The 26,650-nt window shown below is 61.6% G+C and overlaps 3 protein-coding genes across 6 annotated transcripts; 2 read left to right on the forward strand and 1 right to left on the reverse strand.

Annotated features, from left to right (window-relative positions):
* Nucleotides 1-37: 37 nt before the first annotated feature.
* SH2D2A (SH2 domain containing 2A) lies at nucleotides 38-4,756 on the reverse strand. The gene is made up of 8 exons (XM_054001125.1): nucleotides 4,674-4,756; nucleotides 3,331-3,482; nucleotides 2,999-3,174; nucleotides 2,795-2,884; nucleotides 2,505-2,676; nucleotides 2,127-2,270; nucleotides 1,461-2,003; nucleotides 38-962 (listed from the first exon to the last, which is right to left on the reverse strand). The coding sequence occupies exons 1-8, from the start codon at nucleotides 4,705-4,707 to the stop codon at nucleotides 855-857; spliced, it is 1,419 nt and encodes a 472-aa protein (XP_053857100.1). The 5' UTR covers nucleotides 4,708-4,756; the 3' UTR covers nucleotides 38-854.
* Nucleotides 4,757-6,222: 1,466 nt separating this feature from the next.
* LOC128820387 (death-associated protein kinase 2-like) lies at nucleotides 6,223-14,332 on the forward strand. 4 transcript variants are annotated; one of them, XM_054001131.1, is made up of 13 exons: nucleotides 6,223-6,583; nucleotides 10,139-10,203; nucleotides 10,657-10,760; nucleotides 11,395-11,616; nucleotides 11,704-11,842; nucleotides 11,983-12,112; nucleotides 12,255-12,303; nucleotides 12,429-12,455; nucleotides 12,576-12,728; nucleotides 13,311-13,356; nucleotides 13,441-13,530; nucleotides 13,653-13,736; nucleotides 14,026-14,332. In XM_054001131.1, the coding sequence occupies exons 2-13, from the start codon at nucleotides 10,141-10,143 to the stop codon at nucleotides 14,104-14,106; spliced, it is 1,188 nt and encodes a 395-aa protein (XP_053857106.1). In that variant the 5' UTR covers nucleotides 6,223-6,583; nucleotides 10,139-10,140; the 3' UTR covers nucleotides 14,107-14,332. The 4 variants fall into 4 exon arrangements, with proteins under 4 accessions (XP_053857106.1, XP_053857109.1, XP_053857107.1 ...); XM_054001132.1 differs by lacking the exon at nucleotides 6,223-6,583 and adding an exon at nucleotides 7,012-7,167; XM_054001134.1 differs by lacking the exon at nucleotides 11,395-11,616.
* A 543-nt stretch (nucleotides 14,333-14,875) lies between these two features.
* INSRR (insulin receptor related receptor) lies at nucleotides 14,876-26,455 on the forward strand. Its single transcript, XM_054001012.1, has 22 exons — nucleotides 14,876-14,969; nucleotides 16,559-17,110; nucleotides 18,112-18,424; nucleotides 18,510-18,652; nucleotides 18,804-18,948; nucleotides 19,033-19,247; nucleotides 19,317-19,443; nucleotides 19,556-19,794; nucleotides 19,881-20,048; nucleotides 20,155-20,344; nucleotides 20,469-20,510; nucleotides 20,619-20,884; nucleotides 21,011-21,147; nucleotides 21,681-21,846; nucleotides 23,043-23,151; nucleotides 23,262-23,332; nucleotides 23,966-24,195; nucleotides 24,274-24,384; nucleotides 24,485-24,644; nucleotides 25,736-25,865; nucleotides 25,936-26,070; nucleotides 26,185-26,455. The coding sequence occupies exons 1-22, from the start codon at nucleotides 14,876-14,878 to the stop codon at nucleotides 26,453-26,455; spliced, it is 4,014 nt and encodes a 1,337-aa protein (XP_053856987.1).
* Nucleotides 26,456-26,650: the final 195 nt, after the last annotated feature.

Raw genomic sequence — 26,650 nt, forward strand, 5'->3', positions numbered from 1 at the left:
AGAAGAGATTTGGTAAAATCTCTTCTAAATGAACCCACCCAGCCCAGTTTCCATCACATGGGGCTCAGATCCTCCCCCAGGTACCCTCTTGGCCTGGGGAGTTTGCAGTGTGGAGCTCAGCCTGTGTGGGGGCTGGAACTCCCAGGTTCCCCTTCCCATTTCTCACTGGGATAATGGCTGGGGTTTAGCACCAAGGGAACTTCCAAGGGCTCCTGTTCCACTTTCAGCCCTCTAAAAGCAACAAAATTCAGGTTTGTGGACAGTCAGAAGTGAATCTTCCCAGAGATAAAACAGCTACAGTCCCCCAACCCTCCTTTTCCCTCCAAGCCAGGGCTTTGGCCATCCTGGCTCCCTGTTCTGTTGGCCTGGGAGCACCACTGGCACTGCCAGGTCCACTGTGGCTTGCCCGGGTTTGTGCCCCACAGGACAGCCCTGGGACAGTGGTGTCACCCCAAGTTTTGTGCCTGAGCAAGCAGGCAGGGCTTGGAGTGTTGGCTCCAGGCTGGGGAGGTTCAGTTATAGCATCACTCCAGTTTCTGGCCAGTTTAATATCCAACTGCATGCCCCAGCTGTGCCAAACTCATCCCCGTTCTTCCTGTAACAGCCCTTTTCCCTCGTTTTATTGACAGAAGTCTCTTGGAATGTGTTCATGGGTGAGGTAACCCTGCTCCCCCTGCGCTGCCCAGCAGGGTTGGGAAGCTGGAAGAGCTCCCCGTGGAGCAGATTGGCATCACCAGCTGGGGCCAACAGCAGCCTTGGACCTCTCCTCCCAGGGCCAAGGGCTTCGTGCAGTGAGATGGAGGCTGAGGTTCCTCCTGCCTGGGAGCCAGGAGCTGTCCTGAGCCCAGCTGTGCTCAGGGGCAGTCCCCGGGCAGCTGCTCGTACACGTTCTCAGCCACGGGCGGGTGCCTGGGCGCGCTCCGGCCGTACACGGGGTCATCCAGCTCAGGGTTCACGACCACCTAGGGAATTCTCAGGGACAGGGTGGGTTTGAGAGCCAGGAAACAGCACAAGGTTGGTCTTCCACCCTCCCAGCCCTTGGCTTTGCTCAGGATGGGGACCCAGTTTTTGCAAAGGCCTGGAGTGACAGGACAGGGGGAATGGCTTCCCACTGCCAGAGGGCAGGGATCGGTGGGATATTGAGAAGGAATGGCTTCCCACTGCCAGGTGGGGTATTGGGAAGGAATTCTTCTCTGTGAGGGTGGTCCAAGTTGCCCAGAGAAGCTGTGCTTGCCCCATCCCTGGAAGTGTTCCAGGCCAGGTTGGACAGGGCTTGGAGCATCATGGAAGGTGTCCCTGCCCCTGGCAGGGGGTGGAACGGGATGGGCTTCATTCCAACCCAAACCATTCCAGGTTCCCTGTGCTCCTGGTGTGGAGCAAACCCTGATCCCTCAGACTCCAGGAGCCTTCACTCGTGCTGGGGCTGAGCTCTGGAGCAATGCCCTGCCTCGGGGACCCACCTGTGTGCCTGTGCTGGAAGCTCCTTTGTCCTTCCCCTCCGTGCTGGGAGCTGCTGAGAGCTGCCTCCTCTTGCAGTCCTGGCTGGAAACACTGCGGAAGAGGCGGCGGTGGGGCCGGCCTTTGGGGGGCAGCGTGGAGAAGGCGTTTTGGGGTGCCGTGGGGAGCCGAGCAGGCGCGTCCTGCCGGGCCACTGCCACCTCGGAGTAGACGTTCTCCTCGGGGCCGGCGCGGGGGCTCCAGCCGCGGGCCATGGCATAGAAGGGGATGGGTCCCTCGGGGCTGGCTCCCTCGGGGCTGGGCTCCCGGGGCTTGCAGCGGCTGGAGGGGCTGGGGGCGATCTCCTCGCGGGGCTCGGCGTAGACGTGGAAACACACGAGCTGCTGGTACTTGGCCTCGGGGGGCTCGGGGCGGGCGGATTCTTTGTGCACCTGGGCATAGGAGGCCTCGGGTGCTGCCGCGCTGCTGGAGGGGCTGTGCAGCCCCCGAGCCGCGCCCCGGGAGCTGCTCTTGGCAGGGAGCGACGGCGGCGGGGCACCGAGAGCCTGGCGGAGAGATGGGGCGGGACGGAGGTGAGGGCTGGGAGTGGGTGTCACTGCATCCCCCCACCCCGCCTCGTGTGGCTCCTGCCCTTGGGAAGCGCCTCCATCCCCTCTGCCCCCTGTTACCTCCCTGGCGGAGCCGCCCTCGGCTCTGGGGGACTGCGGGGACACGGGGCTGTACTCCGGGAGCTTCGCCGGTGCTTGGCTCGGTGGGGAATGCGCAGCATCGCTGCCAGCCGGGGGCTGTGTCCGTCCTCGGGGCTCGTCTTTCTGCAGCGAGAGCAGAGAGATGCCGGGACGGCTGCGCGGTCAGGGCACACACCCAGCCGGGTGCTGCCTCCTTGCTCCTGCTAGCCAGGGTGGCTTCCAACCCCGGCTTTCGTGATGCTTGGCCGTGTTCCGCAGTTTGGGCAAATCCCCCTGTCCGTGCAGCCGGAACGGGGCTCTCGGGGGCTCTCGGGGGCTCTCGGGGGCTCTCGGGGGCTCTCGGGGGCCGGGACTCACCCGTCCGCACGGCAGGGGCACGGTGAGGAACTCGCGGTACGGCGCGACGGGGGCCGTGGCGTGGTGCTGCAGCAGCTCGGCCAGCTCGGCGTGGGCGCTGCGCTCCCCCAGGATCACGTAGCGCCCGTCCGGCAGCTGGTCCAGGACAAAGTGCCGGCAGCGATCCCTGCCCCTGGCGGGAGATGGCACGGCATGGCACGGCACGGCACGGCATGGCACGGCACGGCACGGCGGCAGGGAGGGGACCTGAGCTCGTCGGCCCCTCCCTCGGCCAGGGCGGGGTCCCTCACCTGTAGGAGAGGACGAAGCCCACGGTGCTCTCGCTGAAGCGGACCAGGAAGCAGCCCAGGGGCTGATCCTGCAGCAGCTCCTCTGCCTCCCTGTGGGAAGGGACACTGAGCCCTTTGTGTGGTCCACGAGTCCAGCTCCCTGTTTAGGAGCCCAGGGCTGGGGACACTGGCCCCGTTCCCCGCCCTGGCCTCCCCCTCGCTCACCTCCGGCTGATGAAGCCGTGGAACCACGAGGGGAGCTCCCCCTCGGGCCCCAACCTCTGGGCTTGTGTCCGCTCAAACCACAGCCTGGTGAGGGCACGCAGGGCCACCCGCTCTGGCCACGGGTCCCCCTCAGGCAGGGACTGGGCTGGTGGAGGTGACCAGAAGCCTGGAGGCACCTGGAGGGAAGGGGACAGCACCTGGAGCTCAGGTGAGGACACGCACCGAGGGTGTTCTGCTCCCAGTGCAGCCCGTGAGGACACGGCCCCTGAGGGTGTGGGAGCACTGGGAGGGCGAGCTGGGCTCGTGTCCCCCCTCGTGTCCCCATGTCCTACCCTGCCATGCCTGCTGTGGTGTCCCGGCGACTGCTCTGCCCCCTGGGGCTGGCTGGGGGCTGTGCTGGGTGCTGGCTTGGCTCTGGCTGTGCTGTCCTCACCAAAGGGCTTGAAGGTGATGAAGAGGGGACGGTCGTCATCCATGGAGTGCCCTGTGCCAGGGAGTGGGGGGGAAAAGGCTCAGGGCAGGGGGGCCCCCTTTGGGGGGAGCACTGGCGAGTCTGGGGGCTCCAAGACACCCCCACAGGCCCTGCTCTCACCAACAACCTGGGGAAGCTTCACCTTCACCTTGTGCTCCCCAAGCTCAGGCTCAGCACCCTGATCCTCCCCAGGGAGAGCACCCTGTGCCGGAGTGATGGGGAGGGACAGTGACCTTGGGACCCCAGAGGAGAAAAGCCCTGGGGACAGTGATGCAGGTGGGGAGGGGCTGAGGAGAGAGCATGTGAATCCTCCAGCCCCTCTGTGTCAGGTCAGCCCGGGGTAGGGGAGGGAGAGGCTGAGCTTTCCTCAGGGACCTTGAGCTTGACCCTGAGCTGCCGACACCCAGCAAAACAACCTTAATCCCCAGCAGAGGCTGGACGGGGTGGAAGATGCTGGGGCTGGTTGGATCTGGGAGGCAAAGCTGAGTCAGAGGAGTGGGTCAGGGCCTGTCTGAGAGCAAGGGGATCCAGCAAAGGCACCCCAGCTCCACCTTTAACCCACGGCAGTGCCCAGCCCGGCCCTGCGCCCCTGCAGGCAGGGGAAGGTGGGGAAGATGTTGACAAAGAGAAACAAAACATCCCAAACTGAAGATACCCAGCTCGGAGAGTGCTGGGAAGGAGAATTCGGGTCAGGTCCTGCCCAGGTCAGGTCCTGCCCAGGCATGGCCAGGCTGCTGGGGACAATGCCACTGTCCCGAGCCCGCCGTGCATCCCCCAGCTGGGTGGGGGTGCTGGGCAGGGGGGCTGGGCTCATCCCTACTCCCCATCCCAGCGCCGTGGCCTCGGTGGGGCAGCTCAGGGGGATTTGTTCCCTGGGGCAGGATGTGCCTCTGAAACCCTGCACTCCTCAGGTGGGAACGAGTCCGATCAGTCCTGACACGGGCTGAAAGCTTTGCTCGGTGAGACATTTCCGGGCTGAACTTCCCCCTTTGGAGAGGGTAAGATCTGTCTGGAAGGGCTGCTGTGGGCAGGGGACCCCAATCCCCCTCTTTTCACCCCATTATCGTGCCTTTTGTGCTGCCTTTGGGCAGGGGGAGCATCCCTGCACCGCCTGTCCAGCGGCCCCTGCTCAGGGTTCACTCCTTGGCCTCGCTGCAAACCCAACCCCAGCCCCCAGCCCCAGCCCCCAGCCCAGGCTCCTACCTCTGCTCGGCCCCGCGGGGCCCTGGGTGTCCATGGCCGGCGATGCAGGGGCAGGGCACGGGCAGGGCACGGGCAGGGCACGGGCAGGGCACGGGCAGGGCACGGGCAGAGTGGGGCAGCACCGCTGCCCTGCTGTGCTCTGCCTCTGCTGCCCGCCACAGGAAGGAAGCAGCGGCCAAAGCTGCAAGAATGTGATGGGGAAACGTCACAGGAAGGTAGCCTGGTGGCCCTGGGGTGACAGCCAGGTGACGCCGGCAGCCTCGGGACAGGCTGGGCTGTGGCGAGGAGAGGACTGTGGCCAGCTGGCCACCAGCACATCCAAGCCTGCAAAGGTGTCATTGTCCCTCCTGTCTGCATCCTGGGACCTGCCAGTGCTGGGCACTGGAGAGCAGAGCTCGGTGGGGACAGCAGAGGGGACAGCAGAGGGGACAGCAGAGCTGAGAGGGGACAGCAGAGCTGAGTGGGGACAGCAGAGATCAGTGGGGACAGCAGAAATCAGTGGGGACAGCAGAGATCAGTGGGGACAGCAGAGATCAGAGGGGACAGCAGAGATCAGAGGGGACAGCAGAGCTGAGTGGGGACAGCAGAGATCAGTGGGGACAGCAGAGATCAGAGGGGACAGCAGAGCTGAGAGGGGACAGCAGAGCTGAGTGGGGACAGCAGGCTCCGTGGGGACAGCAGAGATCAGTGGGGACAGCAGAGATCAGAGGGGACAGCAGAGATCAGTGGGGACAGCAGGCTCTGTGGGGACAGCAGAGATCAGAGGGGACAGCAGAGATCAGAGGGGACAGCAGGCTCCATGGGGACAGCAGAGATCAGTGGGGACAGCAGAGATCAGAGGGGACAGCAGAGATCAGTGGGGACAGCAGGCTCTGTGGGGACAGCAGAGATCAGAGGGGACAGCAGGCTCCGTGGGGACAGCAGAGGGGACAGCAGAGCTGAGTGGGGACAGCAGAGATCAGAGGGGACAGCAGAGATCAGAGGGGACAGCAGGCTCCATGGGGACAGCAGAGATCAGTGGGGACAGCAGGCTCCGTGGGGACAGCAGAGGGGACAGCAGAGCTGAGTGGGGACAGCAGAGATCAGAGGGGACAGCAGAGATCAGAGGGGACAGCAGAGATCAGTGGGGACAGCAGAGATCAGTGGGGACAGCAGAAATCAGTGGGGACAGCAGAGATCAGTGGGGACAGCAGGCTCCGTGGGGACAGCAGGCTTGCTGGGCCCAGGCTCACCCCGTGAGCCAGGATTCACTCCTGGCACGGTGTAATCCAGCACCATTCCCCTTCCTCAGCCTCTGGGTGCCAGAGCTGGGCTCTTCCGGGCCGTTCCGTGGGGCGCTGCCACGTGCCCGCTGCCATGCTCGGCCCGGGTGGTGCCAGGCTCCAGCTGGACCCAGGGAGAGCAGTGCCAACCCCGCTGCGCCCCATGGACTGGGAATTAGGGCGAGGACTGGGGCTGGGTGTGGCTCACCCATCGCGCCGGCTGCGCCGTGCGGTGCCTCCGCAAACCCCGGCGTGGTGCCGGTGCCGCTGCCCGGTGCCCCCCGGCTGCCTCCACCTAAAGAAACCCGTCCCTCCCCAAAACCTCCACGGCCTCACACGTTTCGCGTGGCGGTGTCAGCCAGGCTTCCTGTTTGCGCTCCTCACCGGCACAACGGCACGGGGGAGGCGGCGAGAGGGGACATCGTCTGCCCGCGGCTCATCCCGGCCGCTCCTCGAGGAGCTGAGGCTGCAGCCACCCGGAGCTGTTCCTAAAAGGACTTTTTTTGCCTCCTCTTCACAGCCGGGGGTGTTCCCAAGAGCCCGCGGGAGGAGGAAGGCAAAGATCCTGCCCCAGCTCCCCGGGAATGCCGCGGCTGTGAGGAAGATCCTGGCGCTGCCAGGGCTGCTGGAGGAAGGCTGGAGCTGGAGGTGAGGGGGCCCAGGTCCCCGTGACACGCCAGGTTCGGGGGCGGTCTTGGCTGGGGGGGTTTGGGGCTTTTTGGAAGTTGGATGCTGAGCTGGGAGCTCGTTTTTGGGCAGCCAGTGCCGAGGCCGGGCTGCTTTTCCTGGTGAGTGGCAGCGGGACGTGGTGGGACAGGACACTCAGACCCCCGCAGCCCCCGTGGGTCCCGTTCTGCACAGGAGCTCAGCGCTTTCCACCGGGGCCAGTGGCCACCCGTGCCTCAGTTTCCCCTCCTTTCAAAAGCAGCACAATGCCAGGGCGTGTCTGGCAAGGCGCGGGGGGAAAATCAGCTGCTTGTGTCCATCCCCAGGGGACAATCAGATGTCACATGGCCGGGGAGGTTGGCCCGGCTTCAGCTGCAGCCGCCCCCGGGCACGTACCCGCCCGGGCACGGGCCAGCTCCGCGCCGTGCCAGGGGCCAGCGGAGCGTGGCCGGGTGCCCCGGGGGGCAGGGGACAGCCAGAGTGGGCAGGGACTGTCCCCTGTGCTGGCCGGCAGGCTGAGGAGTGAGGAAGAAGCGCTGGTGCATGTGGAGGAAGGCTCGGGGAGGGTAAGGGGGGGCACAGCTGGGCTGGGAGCGGGAGAGGCTGGAGGGGAACTGGCCTTGGGGACCTCTGATTGTCCTTTAGGGCCCCCGGGGGGGGGGACAGAAAGGGTCCCAGGCCCTGTTTGGTGCAGCACAGCCCATGGGGCTGGGAACGGCGTCCAGCAGAGCGATGTGCCCGCGTCCTCAGGGCTGGCCCCGGCCCCGCGGGGCTCCAATCCCTCCGGGATGCCCCCGGTTTTCCAGCATCGCCGTCCCCATCTCCTTCCTGCTGGACCCCGCAGCCCAGGACGCTTCCTGCTCCTGGGGACACCAAGTGGGGACGCTGAGGTGGCCCCGGGGCTTGCAGAATGTCCCGATGCTGGTCCCAGTGCCCTGCATCCCTGCCGGGAGGGCACGGGGCTGTCACCGGGCTAAGGACGATTTATTGCTTGGATAAACATTCGCCTCAGAGGCTGTGAGATTTTAGAGGAGCAAGCATCGGAAGCAGTCACAAGTTCTTTGTTCCAAGACAATACACAACTTTCTAATTTAGTGGCCAGCTGTGGCAAGCACATTTCTCTCTCTCTCTCAGGATTTTTCATAGAAGTACACAGAGAGGAAGAAAGAGAAAACAATTTCTATTTCTGCTCCTTGTTTTTCTCATGTGGAATGTGCTTGGAGAATTGTTTGCCTGTGGTAATTACTTAATTAGAGTCTAGTGAGGATTGTTTGAGTCCAGTGGCCAATCGGAGCCAGCTGTGGCTGGGCTCTGGGGAGCAGGGTCACGAGTTGTGGGTAGGTAGAGAAAGTAGCAGGTAGTTTTTAGTATCCTCCTTTCTACGGTACATTAATGTATTATAGCACAGTTATAATGAAGAAATCATTCCACCTTCTAAAATAAAATCAAACATCATCATTCTTCCCATTAAGTTCACCTGCATTTTACAACAGCCAGTCGCTACAAGGTTTGTTTTGCTTTTCTAACTTTATTTTACTGCACTGTGGTTATTTTTACTCAATAGGCTGCTGTTGCACGTATACACACACACTTCTCTTATAACTTTTAAACTTTTAACTCTATATAATCACATCACTATAGACTCCACCATCTTTTCTAACACAGTTTCTCACTCACTTATAATTATAATTACTTATAATTATAGAAACATAAGTTTATGATTTTTCTACTTAATGTCTGTGCACTTTATTTTTACCAATTTATTTTTTTTACCAATTTATTATTTATCAATTTGTAACTTTTAATTTAATTTTCACATCAACTTTTAACTCTATATAATCACATCACTATAGACTCCACCATCTTTTCTAACACAGTTTCTCACTCACTTAAGGCCTATTCTTACTTATAATTATAGAAACATAAGCTTATTATTTTTCTACTTAATGTCTGTGTACGTTAACAGCCATTTTTAACTTTTAATTTAATTTTTACATCAACTTTATAAAATCACATTACTATGCTATAGACTCTTCACCATCTTATCAAACACAGTTTCTCACTTGCTTAAGGCATATTCTCACAACTATAGAAAAATAAGTTTACGATTTTTCTAGTTAATGTCCGCGTAGTTCATTTTTACATCAATCCAAGCTCCTTCCAAGGCTTGCAGGTCAAACTTTCCTGAATCTGTGGAATTTTTTATGTCCAAAAAGGAGACAGAGGAGAACTTTTTCTTTATTTGAACAAAGGGAGAGGCCATGGGGCGTTCCCCTGGGGTCTCTCCAATTTTTATCCTAATTTCCTGGCTGCGTTTCCCTTCTCTCTTTCCCCATTTCTGAGGTACTTGAGAGGTCCAGACTTCCTGAAATACCCGAGATCAATGGATACTAAAGAATTCCCCTCCTTTTTAATTCTTAATTCTTATGGAATTTAGGGTTTTCCCCCCATTGTTTCTTTCATCTTTCAATATCCAGTTTCATTTATCAGCAAACCTACAGTTTATCTGTAAAAGCAAATCTCTTTTTCCATTCATCAATCAGTGGAATCCTTGCCATTATTCCTTTTCACTCTCTCAGTGCTGGTTTTATCCACCAGCAGACCCACAGCTTGTTGGTAAACACAAATCCCTCATTCCTCTCAGTGTCACGGGCAAAATAGACTCAGCTTGGGGAAATTAATTGCGTTTATTACTAATCAAATCAGAGCAGGATAATGAAAAGTAAAACCTTAGCAACATCTTTCCCCACCATCCCTCCTCCCTCCAGGGAGATGGGAACGGGGCCCGGGCAGCTCAGCACAGGTTGTTTCTGCCCTGCTCAGCCAAGGTGGGGTCCCTGCCTTCCACGGGAGACCCTTCTCCAGGGATTTCTCCGGTGGGAGACCTTCCCATGGGCTGCAGCTCTGCCCCAGCTTGTCCGGGCTCAGTGCCCCGGGGACTGCTCCAGCCCGGGCTCACAGCCCCCCTCGGGCATCCCCTGCTCGGCTGGAGCTCCTGCAGGGGGGTCTCTGCTCCCCGGGGACCCCCCACGGGCTGCGGGGGAATCTCCAGAGCCCCCCGTGCCCCTCCTTCCCCCCTGACTTTGGTCAGGGCTGCTGCTCTCACACATTCTCTCTTCTCTTCTCTTCTCTTCTCTTCTCTTCTCTTCTCTTCTCTTCTCTTCTCTTCTCTTTCTCTCTTCTCTTCTCTTCTCTTCTCTTTCTCTTCTCTTTCTCTTCTCTTCTCTTCTCTTCTCTTCTCTTTCTCTTCTTCTCTTCTCTTCTCTTCTCTTCTCTTCTCTTCTCTTCTCTTCTCTTCTCTTTCTCTTCTCTTCTCTTCTCTTCTCTTCTCTTTCTTCTCTTCTCTTCTCTTCTCTTCTCTTCTCTTCTCTTCTCTTCTCTTCTCTTCTCTTTCCTCTTCTTTCTCTTCTCTTCTCTTCTCTTCTCTTCTCTTCCTCTTCCCTCTCCTGGCAGCTTCCCACAGCAGCCACCCCTGTCCCCCCGCTGCAGGAGCTGCCCTGCAGAGCCAGAGCACCCCTCACCCTTCTTGTCTTGCAGGGATGGCCGAGAGGGGCCAGGTCCCGGCTGAGGGGGGGCCGAGGGGTGCCCCTGGCAGCGCCCAGGTGAGCCACGGCTGTGGGGAGGGGTGTGGGGGGCACTGCCAGGGGGCTGGGAGTGACTGGGCAGAGCTCACAGTGCTTTCATCTCCTATTAATCCACGTCAAAAACAAACCCAAATGTTGCGTTTTCTCTGCATTTTGCACCCCGTGCGCAGTGAGGGAGAGGGAGGCTGCTGTGAGCCCCTCTCTTCCTGCCCCTGCCCCCCTTTCCAAGCCCCCTGAGCAGCTCCTGCAGGTCCTTCTCAAGGGTGAAAGTCTCCAAGTTTCCACGTGCTGAAGAATTTAGAATTTAGTGGAAACTGGAAGACGTGGGCAGGGCCTGGGCTCTGATGCCGCACGGGGGGATTCCCCTTGGAGGGTCCTGGGGGGTTCTGGTGCCCCAGGGGCTCCCTGCACCCCCGGGTCTGGCACAGCCCTGGGCAGGGGCTGAGCCAGGTCCCGGTGCCACCTCCACAGGACGTGGCTGAGCCCAGGGAGGACGAGGGGAGCGAGGGCCTGGCAGCCACCCCAAGCCCGGGCAACGTGGAGGACACGTATGAGCTGCTGGAGAGGCTGGGCAGGTGAGCAGGAGCTGGGCAGGGGGATCTGGGCAGGTGAGCAGGGATCTGGGCTGGTGAGTGGGACCCACCACAGGGGAGCAGGTCACAGGCAGGTGAGTGGGATTCAGGCAGGTGAGCGGGATCCAGGCAGGTGAGTGAGATCTAGGAAGGTGAGGGGGGAATCCGGGCAGGTGAGCGGGATCCAGGCAGGTGAGTGAGATCTAGGAAGGTGAGGGGGAATCCGGGCAGGTGAGGGGGATCTGGGCAGGTGAGGGGGATCTGGGCAGGTGAGCGGGATCCAGGCAGGTGAGCAGGTCACAGGCAGGTGAGCAAGAATCCAGGCAGGTGAGCAAGAATCCAGGCAGGTGAGCAAGAATCCAGGCAGGTGAGGGGGAATCCAGGCAGGTGAGCGGGATCCGGGCAGGTGAGCGGGATCCAGGCAGGTGAGCAGGACCCACCCCCAGGCGAGCAGGACCCACCCCAGGCGAGCAGGTCGCAGGCAGGTGAACACAGGGCAGGCAGGGATGCAGGCAGGTTCAGCGGGGCACCGGCAGAGAGCCCAGCTCCACCGGAGCCCCAGGGCTGCCCGGATTTCTGGGTTCTTCCCCCGGCGCGGGGTCAGCCCAGGCGTGCCCCAGCCCAGCTCTTGCTGCAGTGGCCACTTCGGCGTGGTGAGGCTCTGCCGCGAGCGCAGCACCGGCTCCTTCTACGCCGCCAAGTTTGTGAAGACGCGGCGGGGCCGGGGCGGCCGCCCGGGGCTGGAGCGGGCCCAGGTGGAGCGGGAAGTCGCCATCCTCCGCCAGCTCCACCACCCCAACATCATCCAGCTCCACGAGCTCTTCGCCAGCCCAGCCGAGGTGGTGCTCGTCCTGGAGCTGTGAGTGGGGTCCTGGTGGAGGGGGGACCCCCCTTTTTGTGCCACGTGTTGGAGGTGGCCGAGCCCTGCTGTCCCCACCCTGCGCAGGATCAGCGGTGGGGAGCTCTTCGACTTTATTGCGGAGAAGGAGATGCTGTCAGAGGAGGAGGCCATCGAGTTCCTGGGGCAGATCCTGCGTGGGGTGGAATATCTGCACGCCCGCCTCATCGCTCACTTCGACCTCAAGGTGCCCATGGGACCCCCCATCCTCACTCCCTGAGGACCCAAGGACGGCCAGGCCTCTCCAGAGCCCTGGTCCCACTCTTCTCAGCTTCCCGGGGTGCTGCTGTGACCCCATCACCCCTCCACCATCCCCTGCTCCCACAGCCTGAGAACATCATGCTGCAGGACAAGGATGTCCCCAAGCCTTCGATCAAGATCATCGACTTCGGGCTGGCCCAGCAGCTGGAGGATGGCATCACCTTCAAGAGCCTCTGTGGGACCCCCCAGTACATCGGTACGGGGCTGGCGCATCCCTGGGGGTCCCTGCACTGCTGGGCTGCTCAGCCAGGGGTGGGGATGGGACCCCCAGGCATGCAGACCTGCTCCTGTCCCCCTGTCCCTCTAACGTCCCACCCTGGCCCTGTGTTTGCCCCCAGCTCCTGAAGTGATCAATTATGAGCCGCTGAGCCCTGCGACAGACATGTGGTGAGGAGTCAGGACCTGGGGGGGCAACGGGCTGAGCTGGTGGGTGGGGAGGGATCCCCCCGGGTGCCACAGGGCATGGGGGGCCCCAGGGAGGGCAGCACCTGATGCCCACCTCTGCATTTCAGGAGCATCGGAGTCATCACCTACATTCTGTGAGTATGGGGCAATGCTCCCTGTGGCTGGGGGAAACTGAGGCACAGGGACGCTATGGGTGCTGGGGCGGCCGAGCCAGTGCTGTCCTGGCACTCAGTAGCTCTGTTGTGTCCCCACAGGCTCAGTGGCCTGTCCCCCTTCCAGGGTGAGACGGATGCTGAGACCCTCTCCAACGTCGTGGCCGGTGCCTACGAGTTTGAGGAGCGCTGCTTCAGCCAGACCTCCGAGATGGCCAAGGACTTCATCCGCCAGCTGCTGGTGAAGGAGCCAGAGTGAGGCCCCATCCCCACCCCTTCCATCTCCTCCCCATCTCTGCCGCCACCTCCACCTCCGTTATCTCCACCTCCAACATCCCCATCCCCATCTTCATCATCCCCATCCCCATCTTCATCTCATCCTGGCCCCAACCTCATCTTCATCCCCATCCCCACCTCCATCATCCCCATCTCTCTTTCCATCTCCATCTCCATCTCCATCCCCCTCTCCATCTCCATCTCCATCTCCATCTCCATCTCCATCCCCATCCCCATCCCCATCCCCATCCCCATCCCATCCCTTCTCTGTTTCCATCTCCATCCCCGTCTCCATCTCCATCCCCATCCCCATCCCATCCCATCCCATCCCATCCCATCCCATCCCATCCCATCCCATCCCATCCCATCCCATCCCATCCCATCCCATCTCCATCCCTTCTCTGTTTCCATCTCCATCCCATCCCCATCTCCATCCCCACCATCTCCACTTCCATCTGGTTCCCTTCTCTGTCCCCACCAGCACCATCACCCCCTCCCCATCCCCACGGAGGACGTGCGAGGGCGGGACCCCCGACCCCAGCGCCTCCCTTTGTGCCGCAGGCGCCGCATGACCGCAGCCGAGTGCCTGGGGCACCCCTGGATCAAGGTGAGAGGCACAAGCAGGGACTGCCAGACGCCCTGGGAGCGGGGGGGGGGACACGGTGACAGTGCCGTGTCCTTGCCCCCGCAGCCCCTGAGCAGGAAGCAGGCGCTGAGCCGGAGCCGTTCCTCCATCAACATGAGAAACTTCCGCAAGTTCAACGCCCGGAGGAAGTGGAAGGTGCCCGGCCGTGGGGTCCCAGCACCCCTGAGTCCCCTGGGGAGCCCCCACTGCAGTGGGGGGGGGGGAGATCTGGGGAGGGACCCCCACCTCGGACCCCCTCCCTTCCTGTCCCCCTGTAGCTCTCCTACAACACCGTGTCCGCCTGCCACCGCCTGTGCCGCACGCGGCTGCTCTGCCGCCTCGGGAGGGAGGACGAGGAGCTGGTGAGCCCCCAGGAGCCCCCAGATCCCACCCAGCATGGGCTGGGGAGGGGGGAGAAGGGATCTGGGGGGGTTTCTCTCTATGGCAGTACCCTCTGTGCTGCAGACCCCCTGTTTTGGGCAGGAGGGGCAGAGCGTGGGACCCCCCCCCCCCCGATTGCTGGGATGGGATGAGGGAAGTGTGGTGGGGGGCTTGGCCAGAGATGGGGGGGCATCGAGCAGGGTGGGGTGCTGTGCCCTCTGCTCTGGGGGAAGTCTTGTCCCTGCCCTGCAGCCCCCCCTGTGCCCCCAGCGCTGCTGTGAGAGCGACCAGGAGGAGGAGAGGAGCCCCCACACCGCTCTGCTGCGCCGGCGGAGAAACAGCTGCTCCTGAGCTCCTCCCAGAAAAAGCCAGGACCTCCGCGAGAGGAGCCTTGGGGGTCCCCCCATCATCACCCCATCCCAGCGGGCAGGGGCACTGTCCAGCTCCTGGTTCCGTGTGTTGGAGGGTCACTGGGGCATCAGCATCCCACTCCTGCCCCCAGCTTTTGCCCAGGGCTGGGACCCTCCTCCCTGCTTTGTCCTAATGAGAAAAATAAATGTCACCTCCTCCTCCTCTATCCTCTTCTCCTGCTTCCCCTTCCCCTTAGGGATGGCTCGTCACAGCCAGGCAGGTGCTGAGTGCCCGCAGCTTCCTCCCTCACTGCAGGGCTGCTCTTCTGTGGGGACCCCAACGCCGTGGGCTCCTGGCACCCCAGATTCACCCTGCGAGGCAGAGTGACCCTTAAGTTGTCCCTTCTGTGCTGTCCCAGGGGTTGCTGGCTGCTTTCCTGGCGTCCCCCTGCCAGAGAGACTTGGAACCTCCCGCTCTGGCTGGGGAAACTGAGGCAAGAGGCAGTTCTCCCTTCCCACCCACGCCGGCGCGGGGGGGCCGCCCTGTTTTCCCCCTCTCTATTTCCCAAACATGCCCTGGCCCTGGCCCTGACAGTTGTCAGGCTAAATATTTTGTGTGCGGCAGCCGAAAACAAAAGTGAAGGGGCCGCAGGCTCCGGGCAGGGTCCGTGGGCCCCCGGGTACCGCCCGGACGCGGCGAGCGGGGCCCGACACCGAGCGGCGGAGCCCGAGCTGGGACGGGGCCGGGGCCCTGGGGGTCCCGCTCGACGATGGGGCCGAGGGCGCTGCGTGCCCCGCGGCTGGGGGTAATGTTGCTGGTCCTTGGCCACCTCCCAGTGCCCCCCGTGTGGGCTCCCTCCGAAAGTAAGTGCTTGGGAGCGGGGTGGGGGGTGCTTGCTTGGGGGGGGCAGTTTTGGGGTGGGGGCTGCCTGTGCTAGGGGGTCTGCAAGAGACAAACCCCGAGGCAAAGCTCTTGGCGTGTTCCCCGTCTCGGTTTGCCCCCAGTGCTGCAGACCCCCCGTTTTGGGCAGGAGGGGCAGAGAGGGGGAGCCCCCCGTTGCTGGGATGGGATGAGGGGAGTGCAGTGGGGGGGCTTGGCCAGAGATGGGTCCCTCAGCCCCAGTGGGATGGTGGAAAATTGTCACAGGAGTCGGGAGCGCTGCTGGGGTGGGAAGGGCAGGAGAGGGGGTGCCATGGTGGGCAGGGGGCAGCTGTGGGTCCTGGGTCTCATGGCCACAACAGGGGACAGCTGGGGGTACGAGGAAGGTCTGTCATTTGTCCTGCCTTCCCCTCTCCCTGCCACCCCGTGCCTCAGTTTCCCCAGTCACCGAGGGGCTGTGCTGGGGGATGGGAGCGATGGAGGAAGAGGATGAAACACCCGAGAGCTGCCCAAAGGGACGCAGGTCACTGTGCCAGCTCGCACCTGGCACCCCTGTCCTCTGTCTGGGCTGCCAGGGGCACGGGGGACCCCCTCCCCTTATGGGGGGACTTTGCAAGGTCAGGGAGGCGATGGTGGCAGCGGGGGCTGCAACCCTCGGGCTTGGTGCTGCGCTCAGGGCCTGTCCTGCAGGGGGACAGAGGGACAGAGGGAGGGGACAGGGCTCCGGGTGAGGGGCTGAACCTGGGGTGAGGGGCTACGGGCAGCTGCCAGAGCCACAGTGCCCACGGCGCCACAGTGCCCACGGTTCATGGGTGACACCAAGAGGGGAAAATTGCCACCTGGCATGAGGTCACAAGGACGTGGCCACGAGCCACTAGCCCAGGCTGGCAGGAGACAGATGAGGGGTGAACCACACGCCTGATCCCCTCCAGGACCTGGACCTGGTTTCTGGCTGGGGGTGCTGTTGGTGGGAAGCTCTTTGCTTAGTCTGGCTCTTGCATCCCTGATCCCAGGATCAGGAAGCAGGAGGTGCTGGGGGCTCATGCTGCCCATTGCTGGGTTGAAAAGCTCCAGGACAGCCAATGTGGGGCTGGGACAGTGCCACATGGACACCTGTGGTAGCCTTGTGTGCACCGTTACCTGTCTGGGCACGAGGGGGAGTTGATGGGGACAACCTTGCTGGAGCTGCCACTCACTGGGTAACGGTCAGTGGGGAGATCCGTGAGCACCCACAGCTGCCCCACAACCTGGGGAAGGGGAAAAGCACCCCCAGACAGCTTCCCCCAGGGCTGGGACATGATTCTGGGGCTGACATGGGGCATGGCAGCCTGCCAGGCCTCGTTAGCATCACTGCTGACGGACGCGCCGTGCCCCGGAGAGCCGCGGCGCGCCGGCTGCTGCCAGAGCCGCTCGCGTCTCCCCGGCCGCCCAAACCAATTCCAGCCACGCTTGACAGGCAGCACCAGGATATTAAACCCCCCCCGAGCATCACCTGGGGGATGCCTGGGCGGGGGTGGGGGCCAGCTGCCCCGTCCCTGCTGCTGCCCATGGGGTCCCCCTCTCGCCACCCCAGTCTGCGGCAGCATGGACATCCGCAACGACGTCTCCCAGCTGCGGAAGCTGGAGAACTGCTCCATCATCGAAGGCAACCTGCAGATCCTGCTGATGTTCACCACGGGCGCTGAGGACTTTCGGGGGCTCAGCTTCCCTCGCCTGCTCATGATCACAGAGTACCTGCTCCTTTTCCGTGTCTACGGGCTGGAGAGCCTGCGGGATCTCTTCCCCAACCTCTCCGTCATCCGCGGCACCAACCTCTTCTTCAGCTACGCCTTAGTCATCTTCGAGATGCCGCACCTGCGGGACGTGGGGCTGCACAGCCTGGGCCACATCCTGCGCGGTTCGGTGCGCATCGAGCGCAACCAGGAGCTCTGCCACCTCTCCACCATCGACTGGGGGCTGCTGCTGCCCGACACCGGGGACAACACCTACATCGTGGGCAATAAGTTGGCTGAAGAGTGTGCTGACGTTTGCCCGGGCATCCTGGATGTGGAGAAGCCGTGCGTGCAGACCAGCGTCAACGGACAGCTGGATTATCGCTGCTGGACCTCCAGCTACTGCCAGAAAGGTGGGTGCCGGTGGCACGGGGCGTGGTTGTGCTGCTTCTCTGGGATGGTGCTGGTTTGCACTGTTGGGCAAACTGGGAGGGCACTGGAGGAGGCTGGTGGAGCCTCCTGGGAATGGCAGGCCCGGCGAGTGGCTGTGGCTCCCCTGCTGCTGGGAGTGTGCTGTGCAGGCAGCACGGTGGGGTAACCAGATCCGTGCTGTATCATCCTCCGAGGAGAGGCCAGCTCCCGGCTGCTGTGTTTTCCCAGCGGCGAGGTAAATACAGGCCCCTCCTGAGCTCGTTTTCTGTAAACAGGAGAGCTGGTAATGAAATATGTACTATAAACACAGATCCTTATCAGGGCTGCAACCTCGGCTGCGGCCCCGGCCTGGCTGCACTGGGCAGATGGGGTTCAGCGTGGGCCGAGCCCCACCTTGTCCATCCATCTATCCTGCTGTCCCTCCATGCAGCCCCTCATCCACCCATCCGGCTGCTCGCTCAGCCACTCATCAACCCACCTGCCTGGCCAGCCACTCGTCACCTGGCCGTCCATCCGTTCCTTCATCCCTTTGGGCACCCTTCCGTCAGCGCTGCCGTGCCTCCATCCACTCCTCCATCAGCCCATCCCTGTATCCCTCACTGCATACCTGCATCTGTTGTAACACCACATGCATCCCCCCCTTTCTCCCTCCATTCTTGCATCCCCTCATCCCAGCATTCCTCCTTCTGTCCCTGCATCACGTTCCTCCCTTCATCCCACCGTCCATCCCTCCCTCCATCCCTGAGTTCCTCCATCACTGAACCCATCCCCACGTGCCTCCCTCCCTGCATCCCTTCATCCCACCGTCCATCCCTCCGTCTATCTCTCTACCCCACCCTCACTCCTGTTTTCCCCCAGCCCTGGAGGATGCCAGCAGCCCCCCGAGCCCTTCCCAGCTCTCTCCTCTCCCTCCCGACCCCAGGCCCGAGCTGTGCAGCCCGAGGCTGGGCTCTGTGCCCACGTGCCGTGTCTCCCCTCTCAGTGTGCCCGTGCGGCGCGGGCTCGGCGTGCACGGCAGCGGGCGAGTGCTGCCACGCTGAGTGCCTGGGGGGCTGCGGCCGCCCCCACGACAGACGGGCCTGCGTCGCCTGCCGCCACTTCCACTTCAACGGGCACTGCCTGCCCTCGTGCCCGCCCCGCACCTACGAGTACGAGGGCTGGCGCTGCGTCACCGCCGAGTACTGCGCCAGCCTCCGCAAGGTCTCCGACAACCCCCGCGACGCCTCCAAGTTCGTCATCCACCAGCGGCAGTGCCTGTCCGAGTGTCCCTCGGGATACACCAGGAACGAGAGCAGGTGCGGGCGGCCCCAGTGCCCCAGCACGGGCACGGTGGTGGCACGCCGCCCGGCTCACGTCCCGTCACTGTCACCCTGCCCGCAGCATGTTCTGCCACAAGTGCGAGGGGCTGTGTCCCAAGGAGTGCAAGGTGGGCACCAAGACCATCGACTCGATGCAGGCGGCGCAGGAGCTGGGGGGCTGCACCCTCGTCGAGGGGAACCTCATCCTCAACATCCGCCGGGGCTGTGAGTGCTGGAGCTGGCCCCGCCAAGCCCACCCCGGGTGGGAGAGCTGCTGCGAAGGGCAGGGGCTGGAGGAAGGGGGTGCTTTCCCTTGCAGAGAGAATTAATGGGGAGGTGCCCCTCTCCCTGAGTTCACGCAGTGTGTCATTCCCAGATAACCTGGCCTCGGAGCTGCAGAGCAGCCTGGGGCTCATTGAGACCATCACGGGCTTCCTGAAGATCAAACACTCCTTCGCCCTCGTCTCCTTGTCCTTCTTCAAGAACCTCAAACTGATCCGTGGTGACTCCATGGTGGATGGGTGAGGATGGTGTGGGTTTGGGGGGGGACATGTGGCCCTGCAGGTGCCCTTGCCCACTGCCTCCATCCACATCTCCTCCCCCAGGAATTACACCTTGTACGTCCTGGACAACCAGAACCTGCAGCAGCTCTGGGACTGGAGCCACCACATCCTCTCCATCCCTGTGGGCAAGATGTACTTTGCGTTCAATCCCAAGCTGTGCCTGGCCGAGATCTATCGCATGGAGGAGGTGACAGGCACCAAGGGCCGGCAGAACAAGGCGGAGATCAACCCCCGCACCAATGGGGACCGGGCGTCCTGTGAGTACGGGGACGGGGACAACCAGCAGTGCCATGACCCCCTGCCTGAGCCCTGCCTCCTCCCCACAGGCAAGACCCAGACCCTGCGCTTCATCTCCAACGTCACCGAGTCCGATCGCATCTTCCTCAAGTGGGAGCGGTACCGGCCCCCCGAGTACCGGGACCTCCTCAGCTTCATTGTCTACTACAAGGAGTCGTAAGTGCTCCCTCTTGTCCCCACTGTGGAGGGCTTGGGAATGCTAGCCTGCGGTGTCCTTTGTCCCTGCTGGACGCTGCCGGGACCCTCCCTGACGCCTGCTGTGGGACAGACCCTTCCAGAACGTGTCAGAGTATGTGGGGCAGGACGCCTGTGGGGCCCAGAGCTGGAACGTGCTGGATGTGGATCTGCCCCTGAGCAGCGAGCAGGAGCCAGGGGTGACGCTGCTCAACCTCCGTCCCTGGACCCAGTACGCCATCTTCGTGCGCGCCATCACCCTCACCACGGCCGAGGAAGGACGCAACTACGGGGCACAGAGCGAGGTGGTTTACATCCGCACCATGCCAGCGGGTAAGGGGCTGGCAGGGGGCTGGCCATGCCCGTGGCGGACCCCCCCCGCACCCAGGAAAGACTGACCCACCCCCGTGTCATCCCAGCCCCGACGGTGCCCCGGGACGTCATCTCCATGTCCAACTCTTCCTCCCACATCGTGGTGCGGTGGAAGCCGCCCACGCAGCGCAACGGCAACATCATCTACTACCTGGTGCTGTGGCAGCAGCTGGCCGAGGACATGGAGCTCTACATCAACGACTACTGCCACAAAGGTGAGGCCAGGCAGGGCAGGGGCAGCACAGCAGCCAAGGACACCAGCAGAACAAGGATGGTGCTGCTGAGCCAGGCTCTGCCAGCCCTGCCCGTTGCTGCCCACAGGCCTGAAGCTGCCCACCAGCAGCGCAGACACGCGTTTCGGGTTTGGGGATGGTCCCGAGGGGGAGCAGGATGCGGAGGAGAGGTGCTGCCCCTGCCGCCCCACTGACGGGCAGCTCCGCATGGAGGGCGAGGCCGAGTCCTTCCAGAAGAAGTTTGAGAACTTCCTCCACAATTCCATCACCATCCCCAGGTGCCATCTGGGGGGGTCCCTGCTTTGGGGGGCTCCCTCAAGCTGGGTGCGTGGGTCTGCCTGGGTGGGGGGGGCCCAGCGGCTGCTCCTGGCAGACCCTTTAACTGATTTCCCGCTCTCTCAGGCCACCCTGGAAGGTGACATCCATCAATAAGAACCCACAGAGGTGAGCTGGGACCACACCAGCCTGGGGGATCTCCCCTCCCCTGATCAATTCTGGGGGACAATCCCGGCGCCTCGACTCCCCACCACCTCCTGTCCCCACGTCCTGCAGGACCCCAAAGCAGCGCAGGGACGTGGTGGCCGTCACATCCCCGGCCAACGCCTCCTCGGCAGAGCCGCTGGCCCCGAGCCGCCCCGGAGGCGAGCCCAAGCCTGACTTCCAGATCTTTGAGGACAAGGTGGTGCGTGACCGGGCGGTGCTGTCGCGGCTGCGCCACTTCACCGAGTACCGCATCGACATCCACGCCTGCAACCACGCCGCGCACACCGTGGGCTGCAGCGCTGCCACCTTCGTCTTCGCCAGGACCATGCCCGAGTGTGCGTCCCCAGCCCTTCCAAACCCCGCCCTGGCCGTGCTGGGATGTTGTTGAGACGGGGGATTGGCAGCGGGTTGGGGCGCGGGCGATGCCCCCAGGAGCTGACTCCCTCTGTGCCTCTCCCCAGTGCAAGCTGACAACATTCCTGGCAACGTCACGTGGGAGCCGGCTGGCAAGAACAGTGTCCTGCTGCGCTGGGAAGAGCCCAGGAACCCCAATGGGCTCATCCTCAAGTATGAGATTAAGTACAGCCGGGAGAGTGAGGTGAGAACACCCTGTGGCATCCCCTGCCCAGCCCTGCCAGATCTGGTTACAGGGGCACAGCACCCACCTCCATCTCCATCTCCATCCCATCCCTTCTCTGTTTCCATCTCCATCTCCATCCCCATCTCCATCTCCATCTCCACCTCCATCTCCATCTCCATCTCCATCTCCATCTCCATCCCATCCCATCCCTTCTCTGTTTCCATCCCCATCTCCATCTCCATCCCCATCTCCATCTCCATCTCCATCTCCACCTCCATCTCCATCTCCATCTCCATCTCCACCTCCATCTCCATCTCCATCTCCACCTCCATCTCCATCTCCATCTCCATCTCCATCTCCATCTCCATCTCCATCTCCACCTCCACCTCCACCTCCACCTCCACCTCCATCCCCATCCCCATCCCCATCCCCATCCCCATCCCATCCCATCCCATCCCATCCCATCCCATCCCATCCCATCTCTCTCCCAAGGCTTACACATGGCTGGGGGGGATGAAACCCCTTTGCCACCCCCACGTTGTCCCCTCCAGGAGGTCACCACTGTTGTGTGTGTCTCACGCCACCGCTACTCCAAGTATGGGGGTGTCCACCTGGCTCTGCTCCAGCCGGGGAACTACTCAGCCAAGGTCCGGGCCACCTCGCTGGCTGGCAACGGCTCGTGGACGGGGCTGGTCAAGTTTTACATCCTGGGGCCAGGTACCTGCGGGGGACAGGGGGACATCAGCAGGGACATGGTGGGCAGGGAGGGGGCAGCTGTGGGGTCGGGGCGCTGGGGCTCACTGGGGATTTGGGCTGTGCTGCTGGGATGGGACCTGTGGGGTCAGGGGATGCTGCTGGGCCTGGCTGCTGAAGCTGGGAGTTGTTGCTGGACTGGGAAGCTGAGGGATTGAGGGATGATCTTGGCCTGAGACACTGGAGCATCACAGAGGGTTGGGAAAGGCCTCCAAGACCAAGAGTCCAACTGCTCTCTCAGCACCGCCAAGGCTGTCTCTAGCCGATGTCCCCAAGTGCCACATGCACAAATCTCTTAAATCCCCCCAGGGACAAAGACTTCACCAGTGCCCTGGGCAGCCTGCTCCAGTGCTTTCCAGTTTTCCCCAATATCCAGTCCCTGGTGCAGCTTGAGGCCACATCCTCTCGTCCTGTCCCTGTTCCCTGGGAGCAGAGCCTGCCTCCTCCTGGCTGTCCCCTGTGTCAGGGAGTTGTGCAGAGCCACAGGGTCCCCCCTGAGCCTCCTTTTCTCCAGGCTGAGCCCCCCCACCCCCCTCAGGTGCTCCTGGTGCTCCACACCCCTCCCCAGTTCTGATCCCTTCTCTGGTCACATTCCAGCCTCCCTTTCTTGTCATGTGGGGTCCAAAACTGACCCCAGGATTTGATGTCCCTCAGCAGTGCCCAGCACTCACTTTCTTCTCAGCTCTCCCTTGGGTACAAATGGGTTGATAGAAACATTTTTTATTGTCTCTTATGGCAGATTCAGTTCTAGCTGGGTTTTGGCCCTTCTGTTTTTTCATTCTTGTCCTGAGCTCCCTCAGATCCTCCTGAACTTCCTGCCCCCTCTTCCAAAAATCAGAGCCTCTCCTTTCTCCCTGAGTTCCAGCCTCTGCTCAGCCAGGCTGGTCTTCTTCCCGAGGATGCAGCTGGACTGAGGAGCTGGGGGAGTGGGGGATGCTGCTGGAGTGGGACGCTGGGACAGAAGGGTCTGCCGATAAACTGGGGGGATCTGGAGGATTGAGGGGTGCTCTGGGGCAGGGGCACACGGGGATCAGAGGGTGCTGCTGGTCTGGGGAGCGGGAGGCTCCCCCTCTCCGGCCCAGGGGTGATGTGGGACAGGTGTCCCGTGTGAGGTGGGATGAGTGCCCACACCCCGCTGCATGGCCGCCTGCTCCTGGCAGCCGAGGAGGAGTCCAGCAGCTTCTACGTGCTGCTCACCGTCACGCCTGTGGTGCTCATGCTGCTCATCTCCTGCCTGGCCGTCTTTGTCTTCTTCTACAACAAGAAGAGGTAACGACCCCCCTGCACCCCCGGGGCTGGGCTGGGGCGGGGTCTGGCCGAACCAGGCCTGGGAAGGGCTGGGGGGAGGCGGCAGCTCCGAGCGCTGCCCACCCCGACAGGAACCACGACGGGTACCCCAGCGGGACGCTCTACGCCTCCGTCAACCCCGAGTACTTCAGCGCCTCGGACAGTACGTGGGGACGTGGGGACAGGCAGGGGCCACCCCAAAGGGCCACCGAGCCCTTTCTGCGCTGGGGTCACGCTGGAGGGGATGGGGATGGGATGGGGATAGGATGGGATGGGATGGGATGGGATGGGATGGGATGGGATGGGATGGGATGGGATGGGATGGAGATGAGTATGGGGGTGGAGATGGAGATGGAGATGGAGATGGAGATGATGGAGATGGAGATGGAGGTGGGAATGGGAATGGGAATGGGATGGGCACAGGGAGGAGGATGGTGATGGAATGGAGATGATGGGATGGAGAAGGGAATGGGAAAGGGAAAGGGAATGGGAATGGGAATGGCAGGAGATGGGGTCAGGGAGGAGGATGGTGATGGGATGGAGATGGGAATGAGAATGGGATGAAGATCAAGATGGGGATGGGGTGGGGACAGGGAGGAGGATGGTGATGAGCTGGAGATGGGAATGAGAAAGGGGTGGAGATGATATGAGGATAGGATGGAGACGAGGATGGGAATGGGATGGAGATGGGAATGGGGACAGGGAGGAGGAGGGTGATGACATGGAGATGAGGATGGCGATGCAGATGGGGTTAGTCACAGTGATGGGGATGGGGTGATCCCCACTCACCCCACAGTGTACATGCCTGATGAGTGGGAGGTGTCCCGGGAGAAGATCACAGTGATCCGGGAGCTGGGACAGGGCTCCTTTGGGATGGTGTATGAGGGGGTGGCGCTGGGGCTGGTCACGGAGGGAGAGGAGACCAAGGTGGCCCTGAAGACAGTCAACGAGTTGGCCACCATGCGGGAGCGCATCGAGTTCCTCAACGAGGCCTCTGTCATGAAAGCCTTCAAGTGCCACCACGTGGTAGGTGGGCAGCTGAGGGGGAGGGAGGGGGCATGGCGGGTCTGGCCACTCACATGCCAGCCCTCTTTGTCCCTGCAGGTCCGTCTGCTCGGCGTGGTATCCCAGGGCCAGCCAGCGTTGGTCATCATGGAGCTGATGACACGTGGGGATCTGAAGAGCTACCTGCGCTCACTCAGGCCTGAAGCCGAGGTGAGGGGCTGGTCAGGCGCCGGGAGAAGGGACCCTCACGCCGTGTCCAGGGGGGTCCTGGCGTGGCCCTGCCCCAGCCCTGACCCTGTGCACGGTGCAGAACAACCCCGGGCTGCCACCGCCGTCGCTCAAGGACATGATCCAGATGGCGGGGGAGATCGCCGACGGCATGGCCTACCTCAGCGCCAACAAGTTCGTGCACCGGGACCTGGCTGCCCGCAACTGCATGGTGTCCGAGGACTTCACCGTCAAGATTGGAGGTGGGTGTGAGAAATAGATGCATAGAAAATTCTCAGAACCTGACAAAACTGTGTCCCGTTCTGGGCCCCTCAGTTTGGGAAGGATGTTGAGATGTTTGAGTGTGTCCAGAGGAGGCAACGAGGGTGGTGAGGGACTCGGAACGCAAACCCTGTGAGGAACCACTGAGGGAGCTGGGGGTGTTTAGCCTGGAGAAAAGGAGACTCAGAGGTGACCTCATCACTCTCTACAACTCCCTGAAAGGTGCTTGTAGCCAGGTGGGGTTGGTCTCTTTCTCCAGGAACTGACAGAACCAGAGGACACAGTCTCAAGCTGCGCCAAGGAAAATTTAGGTTGGATATTAGGAGAAAGTTTTTAATGGAAAGAGTGATAAAGTTCTGGAATGGCTGCCCAGGAAGGTGGTGGAGTCACCATCCCTGGAGGTGTTTAAGACTGGATGTGGCACTGGGTGCCAGGGTTGAGTTGAGGTGTTAGGGCAGGGGTTGAACTCGATGATCTTTAAGGTCTCTTCCAACCTGGTGATTCTGTGAATCTGTGAGAAGACTCACATAGCACGTATCTGTATGCAAACCTTGAGATAAGAAACTGACTTAGAAATACCACAGAATAAGACAGGCATTGTTGAGAGAAAAATTGAACTAGAAACAAGTTTCAAAAGATAGCCTTACATGAAAGACTAGATACTTTAGAGAAATAGAATTATGAACGTGCATTGTAGTAGGACCCACAAAGAGTAATTTTAGATGATTAGCTGTAAGGCATTTACAACATAGTGTAGCTAAAGCTGATAGGCCAAAAAACACTTAGAGAGTATTGTAATTAAGAAATCATTAGCTTCTGATTGTAATGGCATGAATTACAACACCTGTATTGTCTCACCCTTTGTATGAGACTGAAAATAGAATAAAAGTTTTTAAATAGAATTAAATAAAATAAAATAGAATAAAAGTTTTTAAAGCACTCTCAGCTGCCCCATCTCTGGGTCAGCAAAGGGCATAATCCACCAGTGGGTGGGCAGCGGCGGGCAGGCCGTGCCAGCCCTGTGTCTCCTGCTGCTCACGCCTTCCTCCTCCTCCTCTTCCTCCTCCGCCAGATTTCGGCATGACCCGGGATATCTATGAGACGGATTATTACCGGAAGGGGGGCAAGGGGCTGCTCCCCGTGCGCTGGATGTCCCCCGAGGCGCTCAAGGACGGCATCTTCAACACGCAGTCTGACGTCTGGTAGGTGCTGGGCTGGGCAGAGCCGGGGGGATTTGGGGATCCCCCCGGCTGAGCAGCGGTGCCCCGGCAGGTCCTTCGGGGTGGTGCTGTGGGAGATCGCCACGCTGGCCGAGCAGCCCTACCAGGGCATGTCCAACGAGCAGGTCCTGCGCTTTGTCATGGACAACGGCATCCTGGAGCGGCCCGAGAACTGCCCCGACAAGCTGTGAGTGCTGGGGGGCGCCCCCCAACCCTGCTGCTGGGGGAAATCCTGCTCTCTGCGGTGCTGGGAGGGCTGTTGGGAGCCCCCCCAAAGCCAGCAGGTGCCCTCTCTCCACAGCCACGAGCTGATGTGCCTGTGCTGGCAGCAGAACCCACGCCAGCGCCCCTCCTTCGTCCAGCTCCTGGAGCGCATCAAGGACCACATGGCGCCTGCTTTCCGCACCCTCTCCTTCTTCTACAGCCCCGAGAACGGCCATCACGGCTCGGGAGAGCCCTCCAACACCGAGACAGATCCGCCCCCCGAGGAGGACGAGCCCCCCGCATCCCCCCTGCCCGCACGCAAGGACCACAGGCCAGGCCAGCTCCCCAACGGGACAGCCTCGCTCTGACCCCGGGGTGTCCTCGGACCCCCGCTGGACTCTGCACCCCACGCCCTTCTCGGCCACCCCCCGCTGCTGGGACCCCCCCCGCATTATTTATTGCTTCCAAGGGCCCAGCCAAGGAGTGGGTGCCTTGGGAAGAGGGTGGCAGCAAGGCAAGGTTGTTCCGTGGGATGCAGTTCCCCTGAAAATAAATCGGGGGTG

Source organism: Vidua macroura, chromosome 29 (genome assembly GCF_024509145.1).
Source record: "Vidua macroura isolate BioBank_ID:100142 chromosome 29, ASM2450914v1, whole genome shotgun sequence".
Classification (NCBI taxonomy): Eukaryota; Metazoa; Chordata; class Aves; order Passeriformes; family Viduidae; genus Vidua; species Vidua macroura.